This window comes from Cebidichthys violaceus, unplaced genomic scaffold, assembly GCF_023349555.1.
Source record: "Cebidichthys violaceus isolate CVI_PGR_0920_01 unplaced genomic scaffold, fCebVio1.0.p SCAF_24, whole genome shotgun sequence".
NCBI lineage: Eukaryota > Metazoa > Chordata > Actinopteri > Perciformes > Stichaeidae > Cebidichthys > Cebidichthys violaceus.
Window position 1 is genome coordinate 3479740 of NW_027176417.1, and position 13136 is coordinate 3492875.

A 13136-nucleotide genomic window follows, 5' to 3' on the forward strand; every position below is an offset into this window, starting at 1 on the left:
CATGTTCACAGACACCAGAGGATTATTCTCCAGCACTGTGGGGACCTTTACTGCTCACAGGCCAAACTCCAACTCGTAAACATTTCTAATGACGAAGATCAAACCACAGACTTGTGTCAAGGCTGCTGCTGTTCCTGCTCTAAATCTCATGATTAACGATGGAGTCGCCTCCTTTTAGAGTCGCCGTGTTTAAGTGGAGCGTGCTCAGAGGAAGATAATCTGGTATTTACAGGAGCTCTGATCTGTGCTTGTCGGGGATAAACTTTAGAATCAGGTATTCAGTTGCTTCAGGTGCCGCTTGGACAGTAAAATCAGATTCAGAAAACCCAAGTTGACGAACAAATCTATGAGTTTGAAGGCTAATTAATCGACAAATTACTGCACAGATGTGTTAAAATACGATGACGCTGCATCGACATGTCAAAATGAATGAGGCGCCTGTGTATTTTCACGCAGAGGACACACAAAGTATGCATGCAAGGAACTACATAACGCGGGGTCACAGACACTCCGCTGTATATTGTAAATACACTGGGAATGTTTGGCTCTACGTGTCAGCTGTGACTTGACAGAAGGAAGTGTTGAGGATACATTCACTTACAAAGGTCCTAAGCTACCCTCCTCTCCTTTCATCCTCCAACTGAAACTAGTGTTGCATCCTAATTGGACGCCGTGAGAGCTGATGACACCGGCGTTCATTATGCTTTTAAATCCCTCTTTGTTGTTTTTGTTGATGTAATCGTCGTGTTTCGCTTGTAGCTCGTAAACAGACGATGAGAGAGAGGGAGAGAGAGCGAGGGAGAGAGAGAGGGCACTTTAGGGGTGAGGAGGGGTTTACCCCATCAGCTGTGTTTACTCTGGAGGACTTTCTGCTGCTGTTGGCAGCTTCACACACATTCTCTCCTTCCCTTTCCCTCTCTCTCTGTTCTCCAGATATAGCCAGCTATGTGGAGAAGCCCTGAACGAGCTTCTCCCCAGAGGCCTCGGTCTAAGAGCAGGGTTTATCTGATATGGGCTTTTTGAAGCACAACCGCAAAAACAATCCTCCTTCGAAACTCCCTCTAACGACGTTAAAGTGTTTGCGAATAGAATTTCACAAAGATTCAATTGAGAGAAATCTAATTTAGAGACTCGGGTGGGTTAAAGGTTCCTTAAGGCAGCGTAGGACTGGTTTTATTATACACGGTGTAGAGCCTATCCAGTCCCAGGGGGCTAAATATGAAGAAAAAAAACTGTATGATGTACAGTTTATACCTTAAAATCTGTAAATGACACACCGAGCTCTGCTTTAGCTTCATTAAAACGGATGATTAAGAGTTAGGGAACACTAATGCGCTGAACATAATGTGATTACTGCAGTTGAAACACAGACCGCATACACCTTAATCTGGTTTTAATGAGTTCTATGGATGAGTTCTATGGTAACACAAAGGTGTAACCTCCTATAAATGGCATTTATAGTCAAGCATTAGCATGAGGAAGAGCTTGTTTTTGTTGTGATGAAGGGGTCATGTCTTGACATGTCTCGATCCGAAATCGGTTTGAGATTCTACGAGTTCTGGATGATTTGATCTCATTTCATATTTCATAAGTGGCTCTTTATCTCAGCTGTTGGAGAAGCCGAACGTTACGTCTCGGAGACATTCAGACTTAATCCCATAACTCTCTGCATCCAGCCTGCTGAGGTGTCCTCGAGCAAGACATGCTGCCGGGAAGCCGCTCCGCTCTGCTCAGGAAGTGATAAAGAGTTTCCTCCTCAGGGATCAAAAGTCACACAAATAAACCTGAAGGAAGTCTCCCCGGTTACTGAATCACTGCGCCAGCTGCCATGTGCTCCCAATATAAAATAACACGACTCTTAAGTCCACCAATGTAAACCCCTTTAAACCAGTCATTCTGATCTAATATCAAAACATGGACCCTGTCTGAGGCGTCCACCTCTAACATCTCCAGATAAATAATCCACAAAGCCAGCACGCCTCATCTGTCCAGCTATCATAAATCAAACGCACCCAACCCGCCAAATATGAAACGCTACAAATCCACAATAGCTTGCCTCCCCGTGTCATTTTAAATCCAACACACCTGATGCTGAATCTCGAATGACTGCTAACCCCTCCTACTTATGGACCACAATAGCTGAACGCAGCCACAGCGGGCTGCTGTTGTAAACTCTAATCCAGGCATGTGTATTCATACGTCTTCAATAAAGCCACATGAAACGAAATGCAGCCCCCCCCCCCCCAGCGCCTCCAAACGACGGAGTCCTCCAGAGATACCCGGCAACAATCGCTCAGATACGGAATGCCTCTGGACACTCGGCGTCTAAAAATAACATAACTCCAGTGCACATGGATTTTTGGACACACTTTTCATTCCTCCTTCCAAATCTACTGGGGCCCATCTACTGTGAGATCAGAGATACTATGTGTCAATTTGGGGTTTGTACAAAATACTGTGATGCATCAGGATCAGGAGTCCATGTTTGTTATCGTTTAACAAACACTGAAAACTCTTGAGTATTAGCTTTCTAAAAGTAAAGAAAAACCTCAAAGTTTGACGTTTGTAATCATGCAAATTACTTTACATAACCGTACTGGAGAAACCATGATCTATAACGGCGTGTGAGTGAACAGTGACATAGTTCCAGAGAGGCTTACAGGAGGTACGTCGTAGATACTGAATAACTAAATGTTGTTATCGCTGGCCGTCGTTAGAGCACAGTTGGCATTCTTTCCATTGCGTCGTGAATATTGTGTCGTCACATCGAGGCTGTAGAGAGATCCACAAAGGAGAGTACAGCAGGCGGTAGTGAAGGTCATCAACAGCGACTAAATCAGATTTAATTCATCTCTATGGAGAGTGTTTTTGCAGTTTTATGTAAATTCAACTATAGGGACTGAGTCCCCAACCCACCGCTAGCGTGCTAGCTCGCTAATGGAGCCCTGGGCTGTTCTCACTGTAAAAAGGTTTGATATTTAGTCTTTTACTTTATTTTTATGCCTTCATCTTAGTGACCTGAAACCTGAAAAAGTCAAACCTGAAATTGTTCTTCTCGATGCAACTTTTGGTTTAAGAAAAAAGTAAATTGTTGTTTTTTTGCCAATAAGATAGAAAGGCCGAAGAGAGCGGACAGTGAATAGTGTCTCTTTCCTCTTATCCTAAATGTATTTATTTACTTGTAACTGTAACGTAATTTAATCACTTTGTTTGGACGAAGTCTCCTTCAAATATCTGATCGGCTTCAGTTATCGGGGGCATTCTGATGCGATGAGGAAGTCGTCCGATTGGTCGTCGAGGTTAACGCGGAGGATTGTGATTGGAAGCTGAGGTATCTTTGATACACAGGCGAGTTGGATGAGAGCAGTGGAAAAATAACTGCTCTATTTATAAAAGCCCATTTAACAGAAGAGGGTCATCTGCAGACCGCCTGACTCACTCCACCACAACATCTGACCTGGACTCAGGACTACCTGTGTCCCCCTTTTTAATATCTGTTCAGATGAAAACACGGATGCCACGCAGTCGAACTGAGCTCGGACCAAAGGAAACCAGAAGCTGCTTCCATCTAAACCTTCATGCCTTTATTCCTAACTATAGCTATAAAAGGAAGAATTATGTTGCTCTGATCTTAGTCATGTTCTGAAATTCCTTCATATTCTGGAAATTTAACAGGAGATCCTCATCGTTTAATATACAATTTTGCTATTTTGTCTAATAATTTGCAACAATTAGAACCTTGATTATATTTCTAATTATGTTGAATAATATATGGACAGGACAAATGTCAGTAATTCTGGCTTGATGCTGTATAACTCTTATTTTTATTTTACTGAAGTGAAGTCGTATTGCTTTGCCATATTCAACATAATTGATAAAGACTAATGTAAAGAAGCTAAGCTAAGGTTTGCTTAGTTTTTGAACATTTAACCGAATAATCTGTGACATAAATAAAGTATTTCATCATAATGCATTGATACAATATTTGTATTGTATCAATGCATTATGATGAAATATATAATAATAACCCTAACCCTAACTCATTAAGTAACATAACTGTACTTTACTTTATGCGACTGCCGACGTACATATTTGTAGTTGGACATTTAAACTGATATTTCATGCGACATTCATGGTGGTTTAGTTGTGTCATAGTGAACCACATACTGGTACAGCATGGTGGCACCACCCTGTGGCCAAAAGAGGGTCACTGTTTGTTCAATTGAGAAAAGAAGGAGAGTCAGACGAGAGTCTGGATTCAAAATGCTTCTGTTTGATTTGCTCTACAGCTGCACCAGGTCCATCATCAAGGGCTTGATTGAACACACCTGCAGCCAATTGGCACTGTATAAAACACTACTTTAAGCACTTCTTTCAAGACAGTTCCTTTGAAATAGCAGAGGAAATGTTGAGGGTTCTAATCCGGTTCAATATGCACATCTCGAGTGTCCAGAAAATAATTAGATTCCTTCTCGATTTCCTCCTCGAGAGGAGTCGAGGCAACAGCCGTTTAACAAAGGAGACATCCTCGCCTCGCACCGTCATGTTGAACTTTAATTGGGATGTCCTTCAAGATGGAGATGGAAGCCGGAGAGTCGAGGAGCGAGATGTATTTAATAGTTGTAACTAATAAAAAATGCCGGCCACAAATAGTACCAGAAATGTGATTTATTTTTAAAGATGTATACATGCTCATATATATATATATATATATACACATAAACTCACACACCCACAGATCAAGCAGGAACAAGCTCAAGGTCCGCATCCAAAACCAAAAGAAGAATAAAGCTGCAGGAGGAAGTGAAAATCAGGAGTGACTCTTCTCTGAGCAACAATCAGAGCTTCAGTGAGTTTCTTTGTTCCTGTGCGTGTGAACTGAAGCTACAGCAGTACATCACCAGAGAGAAGAGGAATCTCACTTCCCAGTTTATAGTATTTTATTTCACCAGTCAGAGACATAAAAAACTTGTATAAGTTCATTTCAGGATGTTGCCGTTGATGATGATGATGCAACTTTTATTTCAAGCCAAAATAAACAGCAAATTTGTTCTTCTGAGATTAAAACTGACCTAACTTGTCAGATGGACTTGTCAAAGAAGTTTGAATTCTTGCTGATTCTAAAGGACAAAACGGCAAGACAAGAAGCGGGAGGACGGAAAGTGGTGAGAAAACAAATGCAGTCACTTTAACTTCTAACCCCAAACTTTGACAATACAAGAGGAAGTGGATTCCAACTGATGCCAATTTATGCTTTTTTTTGTCAACTAAAAATGTAATTGTTTGGCGTTTGTGTCGAGATTAGGGGATGAACTTTAACTGGAGGGCACGGTTATATTTTTAGTCACTGACGCAGTAAAGCTCTCTAAATATGACATTTTGCTCACTTGTTCTAAGACAATGAAAGTAGATTGGGCCCCTTGGATCACTTCCTTTAGAAACCATAAACACACACACACACACTAAAAGGAGGTGATGTAGCTGCTGTGACAGGAAATAACCTTGATAATGGAAAGCGTCTGTTCTTTCTTTTCTGTACGATGAGGATGGTGATGAAGATGGCTGCTGTCTCCACCATCTCTCTGCTCCTGCTCTGCTGCTCCGCCATCTCCTCCACAGGTACGGCACGATGAACCCAGACACACTCCTCGTTCGGTAGGGAGACGGTATCATGTGAGCATTTTAAGGACTTCAGTCTGACTTGAATGTTAAAGCAGTATGCATTTCATAAGATCTTCTTTAGTGTCAGAGTTCAAACACACTTCCTGTAACCGTTCTGATTCTTAACATTTATTTTCACAAGTTTTTTGAAAAGCAAAATGTATTAATGACAATTATTTTCCAAACCAAGCATTTATATTTATTTGAAACAATTATATTTATTTCAGTACAGTATTTAATTCACATTGAGAGTTGCTGAATGATCTGTAGTCGTCTAAAATGCTGAAACTGTAAAATGACTTTAATATTTCTTAAAGCTATTGTAATGTAAACTCTTAACAATTACTTGTTTTTTATTATTGCATTTTAATAACAATGCATTTAATATATGCTCAACTAAATACAAAATTGTAAAAGCTAAAATAACTAAAAGTTGAAAAACATTAAGAATGAAAATAAACTGATTTCCGTTGATGCAAAATATACAATAAATGGGCTAAAACGTCCGGGAACACAGCACTAATCCTTTAAATGTAACTATTATATTAAGAAAAATGCTCAAACTAAATATATTAGATCCATATTAAAGACTGTTTTCTAAATCGGACAAGTCAGAGACAAGAAATCATTGAGCAGATGTGGTAACGTCGGTCAGACGTGAGGTCACAGCGGACAAACAGGAGGCAAAGCCTGACATGATAAAACACATGAATATGTACGAGAGGACAAAATGACTGAATGCAGCACAGAAACGTTTGAGAGAGTTCCGATGGAAAACGTTGAATAATGATTTTACTAAAAGGGTTTTGACGTTCAAATACACAAAAACATTCAAAAGACATAATTACGTTAATTAATTAAAAGCTGCTGAACGATCTGTAGTCAATCAATGAAACGTTAAAATCATTTTTATATTTTGAAAGTGTCATTTATTTGTTTTTGTCATTGCATTTGGTATTTGTTCAACTAAACAAATGATTAATGATTATTATCAAAAAGCAGATTTGACTGCCTCATTTCTTAAATGTCAAAGATGAAGACGTGGTGTCACATGAAACCTGCACTCGTCCTTCCTGGAGTTGTTTATAATCATTATCCAGAGATCTTGAGGTATCAAATCGTTCTCATCTCTGTCTCCAGACCACAGATTCTGACCCTGATGGTCCAAAACTGAGAGGAATGAGTCCCAGAGACTGAGCAAGAGCTGCAGAACCCCATCATCCCGAGATGATAAGACTTTAAAGTCCTGTTACATTAAAGCAGTTTGTGATACCTCATCGTTAAAGGGGACCAGGCTGTTATCTTTAAGAGGAATGTCTTACGGTGGATTTTGCCCTTAAAAATATATCGTTGAACTCCTCTGAGTTTGATGGAAAGAGCAAAGTAACTGTGGGATGAGAGGAGTCCATGCCGTGTTTTAAAGAATCCCACCTGTTATATCATTAAGCCTTTATTGACTAGTGACTCAAATGTGTGCTCCAAAGAAACCACCAAATGTTTTTTTGTAATTGCATATGGAAAATTATTGACATGTTTCTTCTTTACATGGTGACTCATGCAACCATTAATTTCCTGTCATGTGACCTTAATAGAAATTCTTCAGAATTGCAGCCAAACTCTAGTCTGATCTTTGTCTTTAACACATAGAAATAAAGTTTGGACACTAAATGGGACACATATGAGAGCGCCTTTTGCTGCGCGGGACTTTTTAGGACACAACACACACACACACACACACACACACACACACACACACACACACACACACACACACACACACACACACACACGGTCCGCCTTCAGTGCACTCTGCAGACTTTGTGACGAGGTGAAGCGATCGGTGCAGGGCGGCTGCAGAGTTTCATTTCATATGCTTTGGTCGGTTTCAGATTTCCCGTACAGGATGCGCACACACGAGAGTGTGATGTGGCCAATTGTTTTGACAAAAATGGAATTAGTCCTAAATACACGACCAATATATAAGTATGAATCCAAACGAGCAATAATCAGCATCTAACATACATAAAGAACTTTATTCTAATTGACTTGAAACGTCAGCTGGTTGTCAATAAATGACAATTCACACTAATGACAAACGGTTCTAGACATTTTTGTTTATTTCAGGAACAAGTGCATCAACTTTGGACATTAAATATGCTGTTATTGTAATTGTCAAAGGCATATATGTCGAGGTGAGGTGGATGAAATGGAACTAAATTGTCTCCCAAGTTAAGGTTTAATCCAATATTAAATCAAGTATTTAGTAAACTTGAGAGTTTCCCGTATACTCCTCATAGAGCCAACTTGAAAACAAGTTTTGTTCCTTTTTGTGATGCAACAAAAACATTGATATCTCGACAACTTTTTGATGGACTGCTATGAGCTTTCGTACACACATGCGTGGTCCCCAGAGGATGAATCCCATCGACTTTGACGGCCCCTTGACTTTTCATCCGGCGCCAGTAGCCGGTCAAAGTTTATCCAGTGAAATATCTCGACTCCCACCAGATGGCCTGGATGTCAGAGCCAAAAGAGGCACGAGGTGGTGGGATGTTGTTGGCTGGCAGTGGCACCACGCACTCAGGATGTGGGTTCATCTGATAAGAACAGTCTTGTATTGGTTATGGGAACAACTGAACTAATATCACAATATTCTGCCTATCAGTTGTCATGAACTTGTTAAATTCACCGTCTGATTCTCTGTGTTTCTTCTCTTTTCTTTCTGTTCCAAAGATTCTAAGGAAGTGTGCGACTATCTCGCAACAGGCGCCAACTTCACGGTGCCGATGATGTCCACGGTGGTCGAGTCAGACAGACTGAGATGGAAGCACGACAACAAATATATCGTAGATCGAAAAGCTGGCGAATTTCTCGAAGGGAATAAGATGCTCATTTCTGAAAACGGATCCCTGAAGCTGACAAATGTGATGAAGAAAAACAGTGGGAGTTACGTCCCCGAAGTTTTTGATAAAGATGGAGCAAAGAAATTGATTAAGTTTGAAGTCAAAGTTTTATGTGTAATCGGTAGGTAACAACTAAATATTAGTGCACATGAAATATAACTTATTTTGTATTATTGTTGTCTTCAAGTGGGTTGTGAGGCTAAATCCTAATCAGCAAACATCATGTCGTCATAGAAGTGATGCATGTGTTTTTACAATGCACACCTTTAAGTCCGATCTACTCCACTCAGACCCTGTCCTGAAGCCTGTGGTGAAGCCTGCATGCAAAAAACCTGCAAATGTCCAATTCACCTGCGATGTTCAAGCAAAGGTGGGAACAGAAGTTGATGAGGAAGTGTTTGTAGAGCCTGTAGAGATGGTCTGTGGCCTACTTTCCTCTCTATAACCAAGCATGAGCACACCGTAAAGATGTCTGATTTATTAGAATGAAACGCGGAGTTTGTCCAGGTTCTACTCCGTTACATATTCTCATGAGAACCTTCCAATCCATCCGTTGGTGACACTTTTTTTTCCCCCAGCAGGATCCCCAGCAGGATCACAACTTTGAGTGGCTTATGAATGGCGTGTTGGAAAAGGAGAAAAGTCAGATTCTGACAAGACAGGCCGATCAGGTGAAAACAGATTCCTTCAGCTGCAGAGTTTCCAACAAAGTCAACTCTATGACCAGCGCAGCTGTTGTACAACCCTGCATTGAAATCAGTGAGTATTAGACATAATAAATGACCGGATGGCCTGCAGGTTATGTGTTGCTTTCAGCCCATCAAGCAAAACCAGCGAAATATTCAGAATCAATACTTATTCACGCCAACTTCACGGTGCCGATGATGTCCACGGTGGTCGAGTCAGACAGACTGAGATGGAAGCACGACAACAAATATATCGTAGATCGAAAAGCTGGCGAATTTCTCGAAGGGAATAAGATGCTCGTTTCTGAAAACGGATCCCTGAAGCTGACAAATGTGACGGAGAACAACAGTGGGAGTTACATCCCCGAAGTTTTTGATAAAGATGGAGCAAAGAAATTGATTAAGTTTGAAGTCAAAGGTTTATGTGTAATCGGTAGGTAACAACTAAATATTAGTGCACATGAAATATAACTTATTTTGTATTATTGTTGTCTTCAAGTGGGTTGTGAGGCTAAATCCTAATCAGCAAACATCATGTCGTCATAGAAGTGATGCGTGTGTTTTTACAATGCACACCTTTAAGTCCGATCTACTCCACTCAGACCCTGTCCTGAAGCCTGTGGTGAAGCCTGCATGCAAAAAAAACGCAATTGTCCAATTCACCTGCGATGTTCAAGCAAAGGTGGGAACAGAAGTTGATGAGGAAGTGTTTGTAGAGCCTGTAGAGATGGTCTGTGGCCTACTTTCCTCTCTATAACCAAGCATGAGCACACCGTAAAGATGTCTGATTTATTAGAATGAAACGCGGAGTTTGTCCAGGTTCTACTCCGTTACATATTCTCATGAGAACCTTCCAATCCATCCGTTGGTGACACTTTTTTTTCCCCCAGCAGACCAAGGATCACAACTTTGAGTGGCTTATGAATGGCGTGTTGGAAGAGGAGAAAAGTCAGATTCTGACAAGACAGGCCGATCAGGTGAAAACAGATTCCTTCAGCTGCAGAGTTTCCAACAAAGTCAACTCTATGACCAGCGCAGCTGTTGTACAACCCTGCATTGAAATCAGTGAGTATTAGACATAATAAATGACCGGATGGCCTGCAGGTTATGTGTTGCTTTCAGCCCATCAAGCAAAACCAGCGAAATATTCAGAATCAATACTTTTTCAATGTGTGTCTTCACCTCTTCTTTCCCTCTCTAGCGTCCTTTTTCCCTGAAACGCTACTCGGAATTAATACGTGGATTTTTGTGGGCGCCGGAGGAGGTACGTCTGCTCTCCTGTGTAGCTCCCTGGATGGAAGCTTTTATCAGATTGTATACTAAGACACTGGGGGTCCAGCTACGGCCTGGGAGTTTCTAGTGAACCCGGTGGCACAGATGACGAGCATTAAGAACAACTATATAGAAATAGCTAATCTTCTCGCTGATGGTCTCAATTACTTATGTGGGTCAAATACAGACATCGGTATGAAACTGAGACTGCTTCATAACCAGTACCTTAAAATGAATTGTACTTGATATCTGTTCATCCTCATCAGGTGTTGTTCTGTTGCTGATTATCGTCGTTATTGTTTGCTGCGTCCGCAGCAAGCGGAGCAAACGCTTGCAACTGAAGGGTGAGGTTTTACTTATTCTTATTTTTAATGATGTTATCGTCATAATTCATGTTTTAAAAAAATGGCCTTGTGTATAAATGTGTATTATTTATGTTATGTGTAGATATAAAAATACTCAATAAATGACTTTTGATTGAAGCACTTAAACCATCAGGTCTGACCCACCATCTGTGTTTATTTTCTCACCCGACAGAAGAGGAGGAGCTTCAGTTGGCGTGGACCAACGACCAGCATCAGCACCATCAACACAATCATCCTCAAGAGCAACATCCCCATCAACAGTCCCATCACCATCATCATCCCCACAAGCAGCCGGCCGGCCACACCGGTCCCCGCCAGCAGCGCTCCAAACAGCAACATCCCAGAAACCCCGACCAGCCCGGCGCTCGCCCTCTGCCCAGCCTCCCCGTGAGGTGAGGAGCTCTTACCTGAAAACGTCAGCGTCCGATCTGACGCTCTACTCCTTCTCCCTTTACCCCTCAGGCCCCCAGACCAACTGGAGACATTGATGAAGAGCAGCCACCTCCTCTTCCTCAGCCCAGGAAGATAATAAAGAAAGCTGCCAAAGCACAAAGAGTGTGACACCATGTGAGTGCGTTAGAAAATTAAGTCACTCCTCTTCTTTTCTAAGTTCACCTGCTTTTCTTATTTTTCTTCATTTCAGCTGTTTTCTTTACTCCTCTATTGATGTTTTGATGAATTAATTCAGACTCAGACAGGAAATGCAGATCAAAGACACTTTACTCCTTTATCAAACATCATGATTCCATCAGAAAAAGTTAGTATTAACAAAGTAGAAGCTGAAGTCAAACTATGAATCTTATTTCACTTTATTATGAAATGAGGAATCTTGGACTGCCTAACATTGTCTGTCATTTGTTTTTTTAGCCATCAAAATATTATAGTTACACTTTAACTATTACATTTATATCTAAATTCTCAAGATATCAAACCTTTCTCTCATCATTGCAATTTATACATGAGTTAATGACATGTTTATGTCAGATAATTAAGGGAGTATTAACATGACTGATAGTGAGCACGATCCAGCAAAATCCCTCTGTCGGGGAAGACCATGAGGTTCCAGAAAGCTCAGGAAAAAGCTGGTGATTGGACCTTGAGTTAAGGTTTGAAGATAGACTCCATGGTTTTCAGTGATCGACCCTTATGCATCTGCTCATCTAACTCGACAGAAAGCAAAAAAGCATATTTTTAAGTTATTTATTCAGCTCACATAAACTGTTATCTGGTTATTGTTTTTTTTTTCCTCCATGATTTTATTTTCTTTCCATTTGAAAGGTATTCTATTCTATTGTAAGAGCCACATATTCTCACTGCAGCCTTTTTAATGAATTGTTTTTACACAAACTATTTTATGTACATTTGTATGCAGTTCTTTGTTATCTCTTTTTGTGTGAATTAGTGAATAAAAGGGAGAATTTATTACCAGAGACAGGTCATATTTTCATGCTTTATTTTTGGAAACTGCAGGTTAATCATAAATAATAATAGTGTTTATATGCAGAAAACATACAAGTAACCATGTCGCGTTTTCATATTTGTCTATTGAACAGCAATACCAAAACATTTGCATTGTATCCATCAAAGTATCTGCTTTTAATGCAAAAAAAATGTCAATTTTAAACTGTTTGCATTGAAATAAATGTCAGAACTGTTCCAGAAATTACAGTTTTTCTTGATTGCTTTGATGCAGCAGTCAACTCAAACTCCACATTTTCAAAACAGTTAACACACAGGCCGAAACAGTGGCACTCATGGTCGAAATGACACATTTTGTTTGCAAAAGGCTCTCACCGTGCCAAAACATTTAAAATATGCAACAAAAGCAAATTTTGCCTTCAAACAACACAACTTGCAAACAAGTGTATGAGCTCTTCCAATCAACCATTACACAGTGGACAACAAAATACAAAATACAGCACTCAGTGCGAATCAGTGCACCATTGCTTGTCATTGTAGCCAATTACTGTACGTAGCTTTCATGCCAGTGCCATTTGTTGTCAAATTTGCCTTCTTGCAAAGAATTGGATCCAGAATCAGAAATGCTTTGATGCAAATTTTATTGATTCCATTGATTCTTTTTTTCAAACTGTGGCTGAAAACTGAAATACTTTACAGTTTTTTCCAGGCGCTGCCAAGCGTTTGTCCAACCAGTGGTCACATTTTCAAAACTCTAAACACAATTAGCACAGCATCGGCCTTTTGTGGCCATACCATTCACACATTTCATGTCGTTTTCAAACAATATG

At 40.4% G+C, this 13136-nt stretch overlaps 1 protein-coding gene across 5 annotated transcripts; it reads left to right on the forward strand.

Moving 5' to 3' along the window:
- Positions 1-4790: 4790 nt before the first annotated feature.
- On the forward strand, positions 4791-12550 carry LOC137878859 (T-cell surface antigen CD2-like). Of its 5 annotated transcripts, XM_068719311.1 has the most exons (11): positions 5156-5165; positions 5546-5619; positions 6802-8248; positions 8395-8685; positions 8855-8934; positions 9143-9323; positions 9853-9932; positions 10141-10315; positions 10452-10514; positions 10789-10866; positions 11060-12550. In XM_068719311.1, the coding sequence occupies exons 3-11, from the start codon at positions 8170-8172 to the stop codon at positions 11281-11283; spliced, it is 1251 nt and encodes a 416-aa protein (XP_068575412.1). In that variant the 5' UTR covers positions 5156-5165; positions 5546-5619; positions 6802-8169; the 3' UTR covers positions 11284-12550. The 5 variants fall into 5 exon arrangements, with proteins under 5 accessions (XP_068575415.1, XP_068575412.1, XP_068575411.1 ...); XM_068719314.1 differs by lacking the exon at positions 6802-8248 and having other exon boundaries at positions 4791-5165; XM_068719310.1 differs by lacking the exons at positions 5156-5165; positions 6802-8248 and having other exon boundaries at positions 5194-5619.
- The last annotated feature ends 586 nt before the right edge of the window (positions 12551-13136 follow it).